General features: G+C 45.3%; 1 protein-coding gene across 1 annotated transcript in view; it reads left to right on the forward strand.

Annotated features, from left to right (window-relative positions):
- The window catches only part of LOC120927707 (vomeronasal type-2 receptor 26-like), a 66,539-nt gene that overhangs the window by 13,453 nt on the left and 31,918 nt on the right, over positions 1-21,168 (forward strand). The window contains exon 3 of the mRNA XM_040338584.1: positions 6,755-7,046. Coding sequence (XP_040194518.1) covers positions 6,755-7,046 — 292 coding nt within the window. The remainder of the gene's footprint in view (positions 1-6,754; positions 7,047-21,168) is intronic.

A 21,168-nucleotide genomic window follows, 5' to 3' on the forward strand; every position in this document is an offset into this window, starting at 1 on the left:
TCACGGCAACAGACGAGCCTGCGTCTCACGCTGGTTACAGACTTCCCCCTTCCTCCTTCCCACTGACACCCTGAAGTCGCATCATCCAGGAGGCTGGCAGCCACAGTTCTCCATCGAGAGGTAAGATTCTTCAGTCTCCTTTTCCAGATACCCCACTGTAACGGACATATGCATGCTGACGGGACAGTTATAGTCTTCATGCAGGGAGGACTACAAGGAACTGCATGGCTTGTCACAATTGGATGTACCACATTGTATTCTGAGCTCAAAGGGTTAATTGGACAAGTCTCTTTCATTGCTGAATGCTAATGTTCCCTTCATATAGCTAATGAGAACTCTCTCTTGTGTAGGTAACAGCCCCCCCTGTGAGGTGTATGCTGATGGGGATTATGTGTGAGTGATAATTGTTTTAAAGGTTAATTGAATTCTATTGAGAAAGGAATGTGCCTGGCCAGAAAATGTTAAGTGGTTTGCGGTGCCGAAGCGTCTAGAGACTGGTCAAGTGATTAATTCAAGGAGATGTCATTGTTTCAGGGGGTCTGTGTTGAAGCCCCCTACTGGGTGAAGGGGGGGGGGGGCGGAAACTGTCATTGTTCTTGTAACAGTTGTAAGCAGATATAAGCAGGTGAAATATGCCAAATAAAGTCAGTCTGCTTGACCCTTCAAACGTAGCCCGTCTCGTTTCTTGGAAGGGCGTTCGATGGGATATACCGGCGGTACTTGCATATCGCAGCTTGCCAGGGAAAAGGACGTCTCCAACGGCTGAGACCCTCACACCAGTGGGTAGCCATTACACCCACACCACTCTGCAGCAAATGGCAGGCACACCTCCAACTCGCGCCTGCATTCCTTGGTCCATCGGTCATCTTTCCTCTCCCCTTCCCAGACCAGGCTTCCATCTGCACAGCATGGACATTGGTGCCTCTCCATGCCTCATTGGCTAGTAATCTGAAGGATGGTAACCCCTTAATGCCCATAGGAACCTGTATGATATCATTGACTCTTTCCATTTTTATTTCATTGTTTTAAACATTATAATTTTTGCTTATTGAGGAATAAACATTTGTCTTTCTTCATGTTAACATTGACTCGTGTGACTCTCCTCATACAAACATCCAGTCCATTGAGCGCTTTCCTTCATCTGGTTGTTGTTTACTTTGTGGAGGCCTTTTCAATGACATTTCCATTATATATTTGATAGATTTATTCATAATCTCTGATCCCTCCTGTGCACACATAGTCATACATAGATATTATCTACATACCGTGTGTATAAATATATATATAATACGGCCCAGATTCACGTAACACTTACGCCGACATATCTCGAGATAAGCAGCGTAAGTGTAAATTTGCGCCGTCGTATCTTTGCGCCGTTCCCACAGAACTAGATAAGCCTGAAAATAGGCTTCTTCCGACCGACGTAACTTTCCTACGCCGGCGTATCGTGTGCGCATATTTATGCTGGACGCATCTGGCGCTCTTATTGATTTCCTATTCAAATATGCAAATGAGGGAGATATGGCGATTCACGAACGTACTTGCGCCCGGCGCAGGCTACACGCGGTGCGCGAATGTTGTACGTCTGGCCTAAAGTTATCCCTCATAAAGCAGGTGTAACTCAGCAACAGACGTGCACAGGTTAGCTGGAGAGCAGCTGCAGCAGCACCGTTACGGACAAGCTGAGCAACCACACTTGCAGGACAACACATCTGTATGCCAACATGCCAGGGGCAGCCATGGTCATAGCACTACTACTGTGTCCACAGGCACGTAGGAGGGCACGGGAGAGGATATACCGAACGCGCATGAACATCTTTGGCATGGGGGAATCAGAGGTGTATCACATCTTCAGATTCAGCCCTGATGCCATCCTGGAATTAGCCACAGCCCTGCATGATGACATCACCAGCAAGACACAACGCTCACATGCAGTGCAGCCACTGGTCGAGGTACTGGCAACACTCCATTTCCTTGCCAGTGGATCTTTTCAACGTACAAGTGGAGTAATGTCTGGGATGTCACAATCCACCATGAGCAGATGTGTGCACCAGGTTGTCCCCGCAATCCTCACACGCATGTCCCACCACATCATCAAACCCACCCATGAGCATCTGCGGCAGAAGGCAATGCAGGATTTCTACAGAATTGACGGATTCCCGCGCATCGTGGGGGCCATTGATTGCACACATGTGGCACTACGGCCCCTCCGTGCCACAGAGCACATATACCACAATCGTAAGCATTGGCATTCCATCAACGTACAGGTGATAGCCGATTCCCAATGCCATATATGGCACGTTCCGTGCCAAACACCCCGGGGTCAGCCACGACAGCTACATATACCGTCAAAGCAACATCCCAACAGTTTTCGAACAAAACAAGTACAGGGACAGCTAGCTGGTTGGTGAGTGACATGGGTGTCAGGCATGACTGTCCGACCCCATGATGCAGACATCACGAGGGGCACATGCACGACTAACAGCCTCCTGTCTTTTCCCTTCCAGGTGACTCGGTATATGCACTTGGGCCCCATCTCATGACTCCATACCGGAATCCCCAAACCAGAGGAGAGAGAAGATACAATGCTGCACACATACATACCCGTGCAGTGGTGGAGCGCACATTTGGCCTCCTGAAGTCCCGTTTTCGATGCCTGCATAAGTCCGGGGGGACCCTGTTGTATTCCCCAAACTTTGTGTGCCAGATCATCGGTGCATGTTGCGTGCTGCACAACTACGCCATGAGAAAGGGCCTGGAGATTGACATATGTGATGACCTGACCCCCAACCACACAGTCCCTCCCTGCCCGAGGCTACCCCATCTGCTGAGGGAACAGCAGTCAGGAGATGCCTCGTGGAACGCATCTTTGCACGTTAAACAAACACATTCATCATGGCACACGGAGAATGCATGCATGCACACCACTGTGGTGTGTAAATTACACACACCACATCCATCTCACATTGGATTAGCCCAAGTCCACCGCACGGGACTTGGGAGCAGCAACGCCGCGCCAAGGCCCCATTGGTGTTTCTGTCCATTCATACCACATTCACATGGTCGTAGGGATAACCTCTCCCTGACGACCCAGGGTGACACACCTTGCTTGCAGGTATGTCACCCACACATTCACACACCAGTCACACTGTAGCCTGCACTCCTCACCATGTGCGTTCACTACAAAAACAAAAACGCTCATAACCTGAGCATAAACAAAAATAAAACGCTCATAACCTGAGCATAAACAAAAATAAAATGCTCATAACCTGAGCATAAACAAAAATAAAACGCTCATAACCTGTGCAAAGATAATAAAAAAAAGGCAATCAATTGCCCTGTCATGGGCCACGCCTGGTGCCACGGCTCTGGCTCCTTAGTTGTCTGGTGGGGCATCAGGAGGAGGCTCATCCCCAGGTCTGCCACTCCAGGCAGGTGCTGGCTGCCTGCCCTCCAACGCCAGGGCAATGCGGGTGAGGACCGCATTATTCTGCGCCTGCATCCGCAGCTGGGGGGTGGTGTTGTGCTGCTGGTGGCGCCTTGTCTGCCTCCCCTCCACCTTGATAGCATCAGTATTGGCCTTTACAGCCACTGCCAGGCTCTTTACCTCTGCCATGAGGCATGATGTTGTGGCCTGCAGCTCCCCAACGCAGGTGAGAATCGCAGCACAGTTCCCACTGACATCCTGCAGGCTGTCATGTATCTGTTCTGAGGAGGCCAGGCTGTCTGCAACACCCCGCAGGTCCCTGGCTACAGCACCCATATGGCGGGTCTGGCGGGCCTGATCCCTCGCAAGATTTTCCTGGAGGGACTCAGGAACATCCCTTGTCTTGAGCGTCGCCTTCCTGGGGGCAGGAGAGGCTTGGGGCCGTGTGTACGGGGAGGTCCTTGAGGGGCTTTCCCTGATGGTGGAGGAGGGTGAGGGGCTTCCCCTGATGGGGGAGGAGGTTTGGGAGGGTCCAGGGATGATGGGATCCTCAACAAGTTAGACAACTTCCTCAGGTCCCCATGCTCCTCCACAACTTCCTCTAGAGGAGAGGTGTGGGCACACTCATCCGGGGATGGCGTGGGTCGTCCAGCAGATGACAATGGCCCAGCTCCCTCCAGCACATCTGTGGATGACACAAAGCATTCACATTTTGGTGGACCCACACACTTGTCACATGTTCCCTTCCACCCCCTCACATGCTACACACTGGATAGGGGATAAAACACACTTACCTGTCCTCAAGGCCTGGTCACCGGAATCAAATCCCTCCATGCCCTCCACCTGCTCCCGCTGCAGACAATGGGCGATGACCTCCTCCTCATCGGTCAACCGCAGAGCAGAGGCTGGTCCTCCTTCCGTGCCCCTGGTGTGCCTCCTCATAAGGGCCAGCTTGTCACGGACCCGATGTCTCAGGTCATTTATCTTTTTGTTCACATCGTCGGGGGTCCTGGTCTCATTACCAATGGCATTGACCTCCAGGGTGATCTCCTCCAGGATCTCCCTCTTACGTGCCCTGCTGGTCCAGGCACTGTGGGCACCATGGAGGAACTGATCAAATTTAGCTATTGCCGAAATAATAATAGCCCTCTCCTCCTTAGAAAAGTTATTCTTCCTCCTCTCCTTGCCTCCATTTACAGCTGCCGCCATCTCTTAGCAAAAGTACCTTGCTTCAGGGGGGAAACAAGCAGGATGTACTTTTGTGCCGGTTGGCGTATGGCTGGGCGTATTTATGCGCTCGGCATAAGCCAGTGGGCAGGCGTATCCCAGGAAGTTGCACCGGCGTAGTTGTGAGCATGCGCACAGGGGAGCGCTCATACGTCCACGTCACTGCGCATGCTCCGTTCATGATACTCCGGGCGTAAGACACTGCTCAACTCTCGGACCATCATTTGCATAAGGTCACACCCACTTACACTTACGCTGGCTTACGTCAACAAAATTACGTTACGCCGGCGCAACGTTGGGAGCATTTCCATTGTGAATACTGTGCTCGCCACTCTGCCCAACATCGGCATAGCGTATATTCGATACGCTACGGTGGCATAAATATGCGCCGATGTATGTGAATCCGGGCCTACATATATAACACACAGATAACATTATATCCATCTATCAAATTCCGCTTTTCAAGAAGACAATATACAGTTCAGTTTTGGTCACCAGTCCTCAGAAAAGATGTTGTTGAATTAGAAAGATTTCAATGACGTTGAGCAACAAAATTAATAAGAGGGATGGAGGAGCTCAGCAATTAGGTCTGATCACATAGCTTTTTTTTTTCTTTTGCAAAATCTTTTTATTGAAGATTTCATCATCTTTTTTTCAGGGTTTACTTCCTCTTTAAAGCATGTCAGAGGAGTTTTAATCCTCCTCTGACTGTCATATGAGGCTGCATGGCCCCTGGCTTTCTGTCTGGACAGTGCTGATTGGCCCTGTGCTGATCACATGTACCCTCCCCCAAAAAAAGGGAGGATCAGAAAAGACAGAATCAAGCAGCCTTTTTACACAATGTGGAGGATTAACCCCTTAGGTTCCACAGTGCGTATAACAAGTGTAGCGCTACCCCCTCAGGAGCCGCTGGTTGTTGTTGGGATCAGCATATTAAGTTACCTTTCAGTGTTGTCTGGGGGTGTAGCTGATGAGTAGAGTAGTGAGCGAATGTCCAGTCAATGAACAAGAGCTTTCAAATGCTTTATTTCCAGGCAAAACACGGCCAACATCAACATCAAACAGGGAGAAAAGGTTGATGAAGCAAGAGAGAACTTTGCAGTATCAGGCCTGGATATGAATCGAGCAATCCTGCTCTCAGTAGTATCAATTGCAGTTTGTTGCCACTCTAGCCAGAATGGGTGAAGTGCCCCCAGATAGACTCCTGCCACGAGCCTGGCAGCAGAAGTGTCACTTTAGATTGCTGGGAAGAACAGGCCTCTGCCACAGGCCTGGCTCTACGGCCCCTGCCACAGGCCTATTACTTTGAATGAGCTAAATGGACGAATTGAGCAAATCCTCCAAGTAGATTTAAGCATAGGTCACCGGATGACAGCAAAGTGTACCTGTCAGCATTCCGGTCACCAGATCCCTGATGGTTCGTTCAAGCCCTGTTGGACAACCTGTCTCCGGGTTCTCCTCAAGCCAACCCCCCAATCCAGCGGCACCCAGCCTGGGATCCTTTCAATAGAACTGGGGACCCAGTAAGTCACTGGGGCCCCTCTCAGGAACATGGAACTCCACATAGAATGCGACCCCGGCCTGGTAGGCCATCGCCGGGGTCCATTGGATGCGCACACCCTAAAGGTGGGTGTCGCACCTGGAACCCGCGAAGGACCAAGGAAAATGGCGTCTGCCACAGATATACTCCTCCTCCCCAGCATGCTCCGAGAGGGAAAACTCCTCCAATTGACTGCTGGGGAAAAGTGGCTCTGCCAGAACCCCTCTAGCGCCACCTGTCGCCCAGGGGTGGAAACAACACCCCTGGAGCGCAGACTGACCTACAGGACAGTTCAGGAATGACAGCAGCCCAAATTTAACAAATTGCGAATGGGAGCAAAATAATTCTCCCATTCCTCACTAACTTTAGCATAGTGCCCATACTGAAAGTAAGGGGGCGCTACATAAGCATGCTTTACTGCATACAGTATACAGACTGATTTTACTGTTGTGGGTTTAGTAACACTGTAAGCTGATCACATGTATGAATATTTGAGAAATATTTTAAATAGATATACAAATTGTTAACTTACTGCTTTTGGGTGGGGTGTCTTTTTATAGCTCATCTGTTGGGTATTACATGAACCTCCTAGCTTTCCTCTACGCAATTGATAATATCAACCAGGATCCAGACATCTTACCCAATATCACTCTCGGCTTCCATCTATATGACTCATGGCTGGAACCCAAGAAGGGTGTACAGAGTGTTCTGCAGATCTTATCTGGACCAAATGGGACAGTTCCTAATTATTCATGTAAAGGACAAGGCAAGCTGGCTGGTGTTATTGGAGATCAATATTCATCCACTACAATCCCAATCGCCCAAATCCTCGGATTGTACAGATACACACAGGTCAGTGGAAACGACTTGTACATTTGTAATACTATTCTAGGTCACCAGAGACAACAATATACATTTTACAAAGACATGGCGGTCTGTGAAAGTTAAAGTGTATGTAAATGCAAAGCCGGTCAAACACATGAAAAAACACCTGGCACCATCACTAATGGTTTTTCCCCATTTTTCATCTAGAAAATCCAATGTAATTATTTTTTTTGGGGCTTTTATCTATAGCCATGTGAATACTTGGCCCCCTCTTCTCCTGTTGCTTGGAGGGATGGCGGTAGAGACTGCCAAAGACTTCTGAGAGTGGCTGCCAATTACAATGGTGAGGGCTGGGTTATGGGATAGGAGGAGCCACTGTTAATCCTACATATTTTTTCACTCCCGTTAGGCTCCCATTTTTCTACTTCACCAACAGCAATGTTTGACAAGTTGGGCAGGGGTATTTGATTGACAGTGGCTCCTCCGGTCATAAGGTAGACTATTCACAGCAGGGCAGAGGTCCACCCAACCACCAGGGCCATTCAGAGAGATACGTACCTTATACACCTGGAGTATGTACACAAGTAATGGCAACATGGGAGCCATCACAAATTTTGGGGCCCTTTACACAGCTTTAGGCAGGGCCCCACTGGAGGAGCAGAGAACTGGGGGGAGGGTGGTGGTGACGAAAAAAAAGTGTAATCTCTTCTCTCCTGACATGAGATAATAAGCGGGGGGCCCTGGGGACCATCGGGCCCCTTACCGGTGTAATGAAAAAAATGGGAGCGGGCTGGCCTGGCATGTAAGGGGCCCTGGTGACCATTGGGCCCCTTACATGTGTAATGCAAAAAAAAGGGAGGGGGGCAACCGGGCTCCTGGGGACCATCAGGCCCCTTACAGGTGTAATGCCTGCACCCCCCTGATAGTGGCCCTGAATAGAAATAAAGGGTAGAGGTCAAAGCCACTACACAAGTTGGTTAGAGAAGAGGATAAGCAGTAGACACCGGGAGCATGCTCACAAGGGTAGCAGCACTGCAGAGTGTAGAAAAGCCGTCAGATCTTGCCACTGCCAACAAGAAGAAAGAAGTGACTAGCAGGATGAAAGGATATTTTGGATTAAATGTATTAAATAAAATCGAAGGCCCTTGTCATGATCCATACACCACTTAGCTACTACTACCAAATTCCTGCCGGTCGGTCACTTATTGTCCTCTCCCAATTTCCCAATTTAGTTTCTTCCCTTTTCTTCTTCTTCTGCCTGCTCTCACTTCTTCCTGATATCCCCCTAATGGGTTTTTGCTGTCCCTCATGATTGCCCTACTCAGAGATTTTGACCATAAGTAGTCGCCAGTTTTTAGGTCTATCGGGTCATCTATGACCATTGAGTCGCATCATTAGGGACCATGTACTATAGGTCTTTTTTTTATGGTTGTAGGCTCAGCATAATACTAGTACTCTGATCCACACAAACTAACTACATTTAGTTCTCTAAGTTTGTGTAGTTATTCTTTTATTATGGTAACTTTCTACTCAAAATTCTATTATATAGCCGATATATGTTCTTGCCGCTTTATTCTCTTATGCCACATACACACGACTGTTTTTAAAGTCATGGAAAAAACAAAGTTTTCTTGACGTGATTCTTGTCAAGCCTGCCTTGCATACACGCGTTCATGAAAAAATGCTTGAGCAAAGCGCAGTGACGTACAACACGCACAACTATAAAGAAGAAATTCCATTCAAATGGCTCCACCCTTTGGGCTGCTTTTGCTAATCCTCGTGTTAGTAAAAGTTTGGTGAGAGACGATTTGCGCTTTTCAGTCTCCATGCTTTTCAGTACATTACAGCGTGACGAATATGTTATCTCCATTACAAACCAGAAGGAGCGCTCCCGTCTCATACTTGATTCTGAGCATGTGTGTTTTTTCCCCCACGGTATTCGCAATGAGAAAAAGAACAACGGGAAAAACGACGAGAAAAAATTTAGCAAGTTCAAATTTTTTTCTAATTATTTTTGCGGGCAGTTTTCATGTCGAGAAAACTGCTATGGAGCATACACACGACCAGTTTTCATGACCAATCTAAAAAATTGCAGTTTTCTTGAAAAGTATCATTATCATCTTATAAAGAAAAAGAGAAGCATCTCTTACACACTATTAGATATCTGATGCGATGGATTTTTTCGTCGGATAACGGATGAAGCTGACTTTCATCAGTCTTGCCTACACACCATCGGTCAAAAATCCGATTGTGTCCAACGCAGTGACGTAAAACACTACGACGTGCTGAGAATAATGAAGTTCAATGCTTCCGAGCATGTGTCAACTTGATTCTGAGCATGCGTTGATTTTTCTCCGATAGAGTTCCCCACAGACGATCATTTTTTTATCCATAGGAAAATTATAAAACAGGTTCTATTTTTTTCACTGATGGGAAAAAAAACGATGGGGCCCACACACGATCGGTTTGTTCGATGAAAGCCGTCCATCGGTCCGTTTCATCAGACAAACCGATCGTGTGTACAGGGCTTTAGTAATAGTGACAATATGGCAATACTGGCAGGAAACCATAAATGATGGCACGTATATACCCCATCACAAATGGCAATTGAAAAATACATCAATTATAAATTCATCAATAATAAGTTAAAATACATAAAACACATAAAAATACATCAATTATAAGTTAAAATGTGCATTATTCATTAGTTAAAACAGTTAAGATCCAACTCAATATTTAACCCTAACGGCTGCATCGTTCTTAAACGATGTATTCACTCCATTTAGTTTTGGGAGACAGTTTTTTTGAGATCAGTGCCTCTCCAGTGTTTGGTAACCCTGTCTATGCCGTAAAAGATACGTTTGCGGGGATCTTTATCATGGCAGTCTGCAAAATGCTTCGAAACACTGTGGTTGGGGAACCCTTTAATAATATTCGCCACATGCTCGTTAATTCTCACTTTGAGTTCTCTAGTGGTAAGTCCTACGTATTGTAACTTACAAGGACATTCCAGAACATAAGTTACATATTCAGAGTGACAGGTAATGAGGGGCTTTATCGTGAATTCTTGTTTAGTGACATGGGAAATAAATTAGCTCTTTTTCTTTCCCAGCCTATTGGTGTTTTTGCATGATCTACATCGGGTGCAATAGTGAAATGCAGATCCATCTAAGATGGTCAAAGGTATCTCAGGTGGATCTGGAACATTGGCCGTTATCTTGTTTCTAAGGCCCGGGGCTCTCCTATATATAAAAGTAGGTTTGGGTGGCAATATTTTGGCCAAATCTATATCATTCAATATGATAGGCCAACATTTTTTGAATATTTTTTCCACACTCCTATATTGCCTGTGAAAGCCGGAAAGGAAAGGCACCTGGTCAACCCGAGAGGTACCCCCCTTGGACTCATACAAGGTTAGGCGGTCCATTTTGGACACCTTATTATGAGTGACCTGTAACATAGGTAGAGGATATCCTTTTTCCACAAATCGTTTGGTAAGTATATTTGCTTGCTGGTCAAAATCAGTAATTCGGTCACAATTCCTTCTAATTCGCATATATTGGCCCTTAGGGTGATGGCAACTAGAGGTAGGCACAAACCCATTACTATCTGTAGGTTTGAAATAGGTTTTTGTGTCGACCTGGATGCCTTGTTTGTATAGTGTTAGGTCCAGGTAATTAATGGAAACAAGGCTGTACTCAGCGGTAAACTTCAGACCATATTGATTAATATTCATATTCAATATGAATGCATCTAAAGTAGGTTTGGAACCTTCCCACATTAATAGAATGTCATCAATATATCTTTTATAGTATAATAAAAAAGAAAGAGAGAGCGGGACTTTAAATGAAGCATGTGCAGGGATCAAATTACAATGGATAGGGGGAAAATAATAAATCTGGAATAAGTTATTAATTTCAAGACTTTCAAATAATGCACCGTCCATGACTATATTGCATTATTAAAGAAATTTGGTAAACATATATATATATATATACTTGACAGAAAAAGCTGGGGTATTTAATATAGAAAAAAGGGGGGGGGGTTTATTTGGGGCTATAAAATAGATGACAAACTAAAATACAGGTGAAGCAATAAACATTTCTAACCAGGTTCCTCCTTACCATCCAATCAGCAAGCCAAGTTCAACGGTCTAACTATACATATTAAAAGCAGAGGATTGGTCGCACACATTTGCAAATATATGTTTTAAGCTGCAGAGCCATCGCCAAGGCTCCCTGCGATTCTGCAGTCCTAACTACACATTTTTTAAAGTCTCCTCCAATTTTTTTTTTTTTTCATTTCTTACCAGGCATAGGTGCAGGTGGGGACACACCCCCCAATCACCTGTCCTTCATCTACCCATCAGTTTGTACATGCCTCCATTGAGGAGACTTTAAAAAATGTGTAGTTAGGACTGCAGAATCGCAGGGAGCCTTGGCGATGGCTCTGCAGCTTAAAACATATATTTGCAAATGTGTGCGACCAATCCTCTGCTTTTAATATGTATAGTTAGACCGTTGAACTTGGCTTGCTGATTGGATGGTAAGGAGGAACCTGGTTAGAAATGTTTATTGCTTCACCTGTATTTTAGTTTGTCATCTATTTTATAGCCCCAAATAAACCCCCCCCCTTTTTTCTATATTAAATACCCCAGATTTTTCTGTCAAGTATATATATATATGTTTACCAAATTTCTTTAATAATGCAATATAGTCATGGACGGTGCATTATTTGAAAGTCTTGAAATTAATAACTTATTCCAGATTTATTATTTTCCCCCTATCCATTGTAATTTGATCCCTGCACATGCTTCATTTAAAGTCCCGCTCTCTCTTTCTTTTTTATTATACAATCAGGGATGGAGGTGGTTTACTAACCACCTCATTTAAAGTCCCATATTTGAACCCCCCCCCCTTTATTCCAAAATGATGAGGGATGGAAGCATGTGAGTTGTGGGACTCGATTGTTTAAATCAGGTATCTGCATTGATTTTATCTATTGCTGCAGTTCTTTTTTGTGTTTTTTTTTTCATTTCTTACCAGGCATAGGTGCAGGTGGGGACACACCCCCCAATCACCTGTCCTTCATCTACCCATCAGTTTGTACATGCCTCCATTGAGGAGACTTTAAAAAATGTGTAGTTAGGACTGCAGAATCGCAGGGAGCCTTGGCGATGGCTCTGCAGCTTAAAACATATATTTGCAAATGTGTGCGACCAATCCTCTGCTTTTAATATGTATAGTTAGACCTTTGAACTTGGCTTGCTGATTGGATGGTAAGGAGGAACCTGGTTAGAAATGTTTATTGCTTCACCTGTATTTTAGTTTGTCATCTATTTTATAGCCCCAAATAAACCCCCCCCCTTTTTTCTATATTAAATACCCCAGCTTTTTCTGTCAAGTATATATATATATATATATGTTTACCAAATTTCTTTAATAATGCAATATAGTCATGGACGGTGCATTATTTGAAAGTCTTGAAATTAATAACTTATTCCAGATTTATTATTTCCCCCCTATCCATTGTAATTTGATCCCTGCACATGCTTCATTTAAAGTCCCGCTCTCTCTTTCTTTTTTATTATACAATCAGGGATGGAGGTGGTTTACTAACCACCTCATTTAAAGTCCCATATTTGAACCCCCCCCCCTTTATTCCATCTTTTATAGTATATCAAAGCAAGATCATTGACATTGAATATGGTTTCTTCTTCCCACTTATTTAAAACCAAATTAGCCACACTGGGGGCATAACGAGCCCCCATCGCAACACCCCTGACTTGCTGGTAGAATTTCCCCTGTGACCAAAAATAGTTATTCCCCATAGCTTGTTTTAAACCTTCAACCAAAAACTGAATTTGGGCCGATGGTATTGCAGATTTGCTCTCAAGAGTCTCAGTGACTGCCAAAATCGCATCATGTTGTTTAATATTAGTGTACAGCGATTCGACATCGACTGTCACCATCCAGGTATTTTCCGTTACTGTCACGCAGGGCAAGGACTTGATAAGTTCCCTACTATCTTTCAAGTAGGCTTTGCCCTGAGTGACCAAGGGTTGGAGGTATATATCTAAATACTCCCCCACCCTTGAATAAAGGGAGCCAATCCCACTGATGATGGGCCTCCCCGGGGATTAGATCTATCTTTATGGATTTTGGGGATTATATACAAGACAGGAATCCGTGGTACTTTGGGTATAAGGTACTGTGCTTCTTTTTTATCCAAAATAGATAGTGCTGTGCCCTTAGTGACCCAAAGCAACAGTTGTGCCTTAAGTTTGGTTGTTGGGTCTCTTGCTAGAGGCTGGTAAGTGTCAATGTCTGCTAATAAACGCTGGATTTCTCCATAATAAGATTCTTTAGTAAGTACCACCACTCCTCCGCCCTTATTTGCTAGACACACCACTATGCTTTTATTTTTCTCAAGTTATTTAATACCTTCACTAATGAGATTATTTTTGTGGTTGGTATGTGTGACTTCTAATTATTTTATTTCTTCTTGCACCATATTCTTAAAAACTTCCACATGATGGTGTGTTCCCTTTTTGGGATTGAATACTGAACTGTTCTTTAGACCACTATGTAAAAATTCTGTAACATCTGATTCAAGTGGACTGCCAATTTGATGTGAAAAATGTTTCTTAATATTTAGCTTCCGCACATATTTTTCCACGTCAATAAACAGGTCAAACTTATCAATATTCTTGTTAGGGGCAAATTTCCTTCCCTTAGATAAAACTGTTAATTCTGCTTTCGTAAAATCAACGCCCGCTAGGTTAAATATTCCTTCCATTAGTTGTCCTGTGGCCTTTTTCTTTCTGGTTCCCCCCTTCTGCCCCTTTTCCTAGGTTTTCTCTGGGAGGTTGTGGTGTGGAAGTGGGGATTTTGTAAGGCTCCTTTCATCCCTTCCATTCCCCCCCGGTGGTTGGTTATACTGATAATGGGAGGGTCTCCCTCTGTAATTTCCCCTAAATTGTCCCCTTGGAGGTCTAGGTGCATATTGTGAGGGACCCTGGTTGTATTGGGAATAACTATAATCCACTGGTCTATTGTCCAAAGGGCCATATCTATTATGGCTGGGTACCATGTAAGGGGTGCCATAATAATCATTTGAAGGCCCATAATTTCCCTCATAGACTGGTGGTGAACCTCTACCTCCCTGGTGATTAGGTCCTTTTGATTGAGACAGTGTTTTTACTTTCTTTGGTAACCCCTGTTGTATAAGGCATGGGATTTCCACCTTAATAGAATTGCCATTTTCAATGTCACTTCCGCCTGCTGTTCAGGCAGTGTGTGTGTGAAATTCACACGCTAATCATGAGTGTTCCGCCCTTAGATTACTAAAATGTGAGTGTCGCTTCCGCCCGGAGCTGTTGTGGTGCGCATGCGCAGTTGAATCTGGCTCAGTTTACCTATTAGAAGAATTAGTATATAAGGGAGGGATCAGTAGCTGTGTGGCCAATCCCATGAGTAAGTCCTATGTGACGAAACATGTCGGGGCGTGGTCACACAGTTAGCATCTGAACCAACGTGATACGTCAATGCGTGTGGCACATCAAGTTTGACAAGGAATCAGGAAATAAAGCTTCCAAACAGAGTGTTTGCAGTGCGGTGGAGTGGTGAGAATACCTTTGGCTGATCTTAGATCCGCCGTGATCATTATTACACCAGTTGAGGATATTGAGGAGAATTTTGTTGCTGTGATTCATTGCTGAATTTTAAAGTTAGTTTGTGAGTGCAACTTTTGAAGATTTGTGCGTGGTGTTTTATTAAAACTGACCATTCGGTATTACACTATTGTGCACTTCCTTTTTTTCTTATCATCTATGTGGAGCTATTTGGATCACACTGTTGGGAACAGAAATCCTGTCTAACCTATTGGAGAGGTCTTGGTTTAAGCTTCTTTGCCAAAGCATGCGAGTGTTATGCCGCGTACAGACGGTCGTTTTTTGTGATGAAAAAAACCCGACGTTTTAAATCATGAAATAAAACAACGTTTTTGAAACTTCATTTGTACACCATCGTTTTTTCAAAATGCTCTAGCAAAGCGCGGTTACGTTCAGCACTCTTTTCCATTGAATCTAGCTTCATAACTTGCTTCTGAGCATGCGCGGGTTTAAAAACGTTGTTTTAAACGTCGTTTTGCCCACACACTATCATTTTAATTGACACAAAAAATTGAATTTTTTAATTTAATTTGAAAAACGACACAAAAAATTCAAGCATGTTCGAATTTTTTTTTTGTAACTTTTCAGAAGACATAAAACAACGTTTTCCCCACACACACGGTCATTTTAAATGACGTTTTCAAAAACAACGTTTTTTTCATCACAAAAAACGACCGTCTGTACGCGGCATAAGGCATATTTTTTTGATGAGTGGTCAATTTGATGGGTGAAGGAATCACTGAACACATTTGGTGTGGTGGAAGACTCTGAAGATTACAAGATCATTTATCACTTGTTTTTCACTTTACATTTTTTTCACGGGTTCTATATATATTTAAAATTTCTGTTTATTTACAGCATTTCACATTCATTTTTTGAAAGCTATTTTTCATATTAGTTACATTTATTTTTGTATCTATTATTTGTGTTTACTTTTTTGAGAGGAATATACACATATTCACTTTAGCGCTGCTGTATATTGATTTCTGAAGCAGGACTGACTCCTATATATTTCTGTCCCTATAAGCAAAATCAGGAACCTTTCCCTAAAGTATCAAATGCAGAGTATCTCACAGGAATATATGCAGCGCTGGTGTAATATGATTTCTGAAGCAGGACTGACTCCTATATATTTCTCTCCCTATAAGAAAAATCAGGAACCTTTCCTCAAAAGCAGCCCTCAAAATTTGCACTCGCCTCCTCACATTTGGCGAGGGAATTTATGTGCAGTGCAAGTGAGGAACAGGGGTGGACAAGTCTGACAGCTTCCTGGCTGATCGCTTCTGGCAGAAGCAGTGCAGGCTCTTTTTTTTTTTTTTTTAAAGGACATCAGAGTGGCCAGAGGGGGATTCCCTGATCGATACCGCAACCCCCCCCCCAGGGGCGTACTAAGGGGGGTGCGGGGGGCGTGCCGCACCAGGTGCCACACACTGGGGGGTGTCAGGTCAGCTCCCCCCCTCCACGAATAAAAAAAGACAGCGCAGCCGCGGGTTTAACTTTGTGCCGATGATAGACTAGATATGTAATGGAGAGCCCGAGCGGAGCAGGTAGTGTCTTTGCGAAGGGGGGGTTGCGAGCTGCACCCGAGCCAGTCGGCACATCTGAGACTGGGGCCACAATCCCCTTCTCTCACGGCTCTGATCAGTCTCGGGCAATGGCTGTCAGCAGAGCAGAGAAGCCGCCTCCCCGCTCCTCCTTTATGTCTATACAGTGCTCTGCATGCAGGAGGAGGGGGAGGCGGCTTCTCTGCTCGGCTGACAGCCGCTGCCCGAGACTGATCAGAGCCGTGAGAGAAGGGGATTGTTGTGCCAGTCACAGATATGCCGACTGGCTCGGGTGCAGCTTGCACTCCCCCCACCAAGCCACTACCTCTGGCTCTCTGTCTGCGGTGTGTGTTCTGAGTCAGATACATTATAGGTCTGAATGGGGGGGTCTGTATTGTAAGAAGGGGGGGTCTGTATTGTAGGAAGGGGGGGGGTCTCGGGTCTGTATTGTAGGAAGGGAGGTCTATATTGTAGGAAGGGGGGTCTATATGGTAGGAAGGGGGGGTCTGTATGGTAGGAAGGGGGGGTATGTATGGTAGGAAGGGGGGGACTGTATGGTAGGAAGGGGGGGTCTGTATTGTAGGAAGGGGGGTCTGTATTGTAGGGGGGTCTTCACCGTAGCGGGGGTCTGTACTGTTGTGTGGGTCTGTACTGTTGTGGAGGTCTGTATTGTAGGAAGGGGGGTCTGTATTGTAGGAAGGGGGGTCTGTATTGTAGGGGGGGGTGTTCACCGTAGCGGGGGTCTGTACTGTAGCGGGGGTCTGTACTGTAGAGGGAGTCTGTACTGTAGGGGTCTGTATGGTAGGAAGGGGGGTCTGTATTGTAGGAAGGGGGGTCTGTATTGTAGGGGGGGTCTTCACCGTAGCAGGGGTCTGTACTGTAGCGGGGGTCTGTACTGTAGAGGGGGGTCTGTATGGTAGGAAGGGGGGGTCTGTATTGTAGGAAGGGGGGTCTATATTGTAGGAAGGGGGGTCTGTATTGTAGGAAGGGGGGTCTGTATTGTAGGGGGGTTCTTCACCGTAGTGGGGGTCTGTACTGTAGCGGGGGTCTGTACTGTAGGGGGGTCTGTACTGTAGCGGTGGCCTGTACTGTAGAGGGGGTCTTCACTGCAGATGGGCCTGCACTGTAGCGGGGGCCTGCACTCTAGGGAGGGGGTCTGCACTGTAGGGGGTCTGTGTAACATGTAGGGGCCCAGAACTGTTAAGGGGGGTGTCTGTGTAACATACAGGCATCTAGAGGTGCAGGGTGCTGTGTAATGTAAAGGGGTCCAGAGGTGCAAGGTGCCATGTAATGTAAAGGGTCCAGAGGTGCAAGGGCTGTGTAATGTAAAGGGGTCCAGAGGTGCAGGGTGCAGTGTAATCTACAGGGGTCCAGAGGTACAAGGGCTGTGTAATGTAAAGGGGTCCAGAAGTACAGGGTGCAGTGTAATGTAAAGGGGTCCAGAGTGCTGTGTAATGTAAAGGGGTCCAGAGGTGCAGGGTGCTGTGTAATGTAAAGGGGTCCAGAGGTGCAGTGTAGTGTAAAGGGGTGCAGGGTGCTGTGCAATGTAAAGGGTCCAGGGGTACAATGGCTGTGTAATGTAAGGGGGTCCAGAGGTGCAGGGTGCAGTGTAATGTAAAGGGTTCCAGAGTTGCAGGGTGCTGTGTAATGTAAAGGGGTCCAGAGGTACAAGGGCTGTAAAGGGGTCCAGAGGTGCAGGATTCAGTTTAATGTAAAGGGGTGCAGGGTGCTGTGTAATGTAAAGGGGTCCAGAGGTGCAAGGTGCTGTGTAATGTAAAGGGGTCCAGAGGTGCAGGGTGCTGTGTAATGTAAAGGGGTCCAGAGGTGCAGGGTGCTGTGTAATGTAAAGGGGTCCAGAGGTGCAGGGCGCAGTGTAATGTAAAGGGGTCCAGTGGTCCGGGGGCGCGCATCGCGGCGATCGTTGTTGCAGGGTGTCAGTCTGACACCCCGCAACACCGATCTCGGTAAAGAGTCTCTCACGGAGACTCTTTACCACGTGATCAGCCGTGTCCAACCACGGCTGATCACGATGTAAACAGGAAGAGCCGTTGATGGCTCTTCCTCACTCGCGTCTGACAGATGCGAGTAGAGGAGAGCCGATCGGCTGCTCTCCAGACAGGGGGGTTCGCGCTGATTGTTTATCAGCGCAGCCCCCCTCGGATCGCCACATGGACCACCAGGGAAGCGCACCCTGGACCACCAGGGAAGGGCAAAAAAAAGGGAGGGCAAAAAAAAGTCTGAAAAAAAAAGTCTGGAAAAAAAAAAGATGCCAATCAGTGCCCACAAATGGGCACTGACTGGCAACATAAGTAAATCAGTGCCGCCCCACAGTGTCCATCAGTACCGCCCCACAGTGTCCATCAGTGCCACCCCACAGTGTCCATCAGTGCCACCCCACAGTGCCCATCTGTGCCACCCCACAGTGCCCATCTATTCCACCCATAAGTGCCGCCCATGAGTGCCCTTAAGTGCCGCCTATGAGTGCCCATTCCTGCCCATGAGTGCCCATCAGTGCCGCCAATGAGTGCCCATCAGTGCCACCCATGAGTGCCCATCAGTGCCGCCTATGTGTGCCCATCACAGCCGTCTATGAGTGCCCATCAGTGCCGCATACCAGTGCCGCCAATCAGTGCCACCTCATCTGTGCCCATCAGTACTACCTCATCGATGTCCATCAGTGCCATCTCATCTGTGCCCATCAGTGCCGCCATATCAGTGCCCGCAATTGAAAGAGAAAACTTACTTATTTACAAAAAAAAAATATTTTTCAAAAATTTCAGTCTTTTTTTAGTTGTTGCGCAAAAAAAAATTGCAGAGGTGATCAAATACCACCAAAAGAAAGCTCTATTTGTGGGGAAAAAAGGACGCCAATTTTGTTTGGGTACAGTGTAGCATGACCGCGCAATTGCCATTCAAAGTGCGACAGTGCTGAAAGCTGAAAATTGGCTTGGGCGGGAAGGTGCGTAAGTGCCCTGTATGGAAGTGGTTAATATAGAGATTTATCTCTCTCTTTCCTTCTCTCTTTCTCTCGTTCTCTTTCTCTCTCTCACTCTCTCTCTCTTTCTCTCTCTCATTGGTATTTTAATGAAATGTGTGGGTTTTTGCACCATTTTGTTATTATTGAGGAAAACATGAGGTGTCAATTTACAAGGCTTTGACTGAGCTCTCTCTAGTGACAACTGGATGTTAAAAAGAAAGGTCGGTTAACATAGTGTATAGATACAATATGGACAAATGATGCAGTGTGATAGAGCCACAATGGTGAATCAAAAGGTCACTTTTCAGGCTTTGGGTTGACGAATGTATTTATCGGGAAGGAATATTGTGCTTTTATATATGGATCCACGTATTAGCACGGTGGAACTTTCTGTATGTTTGTCTACACTGAAGGATGAAACTAAAGGCTGCTATGTTTGTTTAAATAGTCATAGTGTGACAAAGCACATGTGGTTCAGTTGATCATACTCTATGATTGGTTCTGAAAAATAGTGTAATTCAATATAATTTAGTGTCTTTCAGAAATAAAATATTTAGGAAAGCCCAATATAAATTAATGTTCTTCTGCAAAATTAAAATGCTTATGATTGAAAGTAAGAAGAAAAATACAGTAATCTGATGAGGTTGTTGCTTTTACGAAATTTAATTTAATAATGGGATAAAGAGGGTTCCAATAGGAAAATATATTGGATTAATTATATTTGCTATGATCAACAGAGGTTTGTTAACTATAAACAAGGATGCACTCCAAGGTATAGCTGAACAACTAGAGGCCACTTCACAAATTACTTTGTAAAATCATATGGCCCTAGACATGATTATAGATAACAAGGGGGGTGTATTTATAATGTTACCTGGGGACAGTACTGATAAAATAGTCATTTTAAGGGGGGACTGTGATGGAAGTTACTAAAATTAATATTTTTGTGTTATGTTACTTTTCTTCTGAGCTACTCAAATGTTGCCTTTCTTTCATTGTATTCTTTTATTTCTTGATCTATATAAGATGTGTGTGTGTGTATATATATATATATATATATATATATATATATATATATATATATATATATATATACAGGGAGTGCAGAATTATTAGGCAAATGAGTATTTTGACCACATCATCCTCTTTATGCATGTTGTCTTACTCCAAGCTGTATAGGCTCGAAAGCCTACTACCAATTAAGCAAATTGGGTGATGTGCATCTCTGTAATGAGAAGGTGTGTGGTCTAATGACATCAACACCCTATATCAGGTGTGCATAATTATTAGTCAACTTCCTTTCCTTTGGCAAAATGGGTCAAAAGAAGGACTTGACAGGCTCAGAAAAGTCAAAAATAGTGAGATATCTTGCAGAGGGATGCAGCACTCTTAAAATTGCAACGCTTCTGAAGCGTGATCATCAAACAATCAAGCGTTTCATTCAAGATAGTCAACAGGGTCGCAAGAAGCGTGTGGAAAAACCAAGGCGCAAAATAACTGCCCATGAACTGAGAAAAGTCAAGCGTGCAGCTGCCAAGATGCCATTTGCCACCAGTTTGGCCATATTTCAGAGATGCAACATCACTGGAGTGCCCAAAAGCACAAGGTGTGCAATACTCAGAAACATGGCCAAGGTAAGAAAGGCTGAAAGACGACGACCACTGAACAAGACACACAAGCTGAAACGTCAAGACTGGGCCAAGAAATATCTCAAGACTGATTTTTCTAAGGTTTTATGGACTGATGAAATGAGAGTGAGTCTTGATGGGCCAGATGGATGGGCCCGTGGCTGGATTGGTAAAGGGCAGAGAGCTCCAGTCCGACTCAGACGCCAGCAAGGTGGAGGTGGAGTACTGGTTTGGGCTGGTATCATCAAAGATGAGCTTGTGGGGCCTTTTCGGGTTGAGGATGGAGTCAAGCTCAACTCCCAGTCCTACTGCCAGTTTCTGGAAGACA

The sequence above is a fragment of the Rana temporaria genome, chromosome 1, assembly GCF_905171775.1.
Source record: "Rana temporaria chromosome 1, aRanTem1.1, whole genome shotgun sequence".
Classification (NCBI taxonomy): domain Eukaryota; kingdom Metazoa; phylum Chordata; class Amphibia; order Anura; family Ranidae; genus Rana; species Rana temporaria.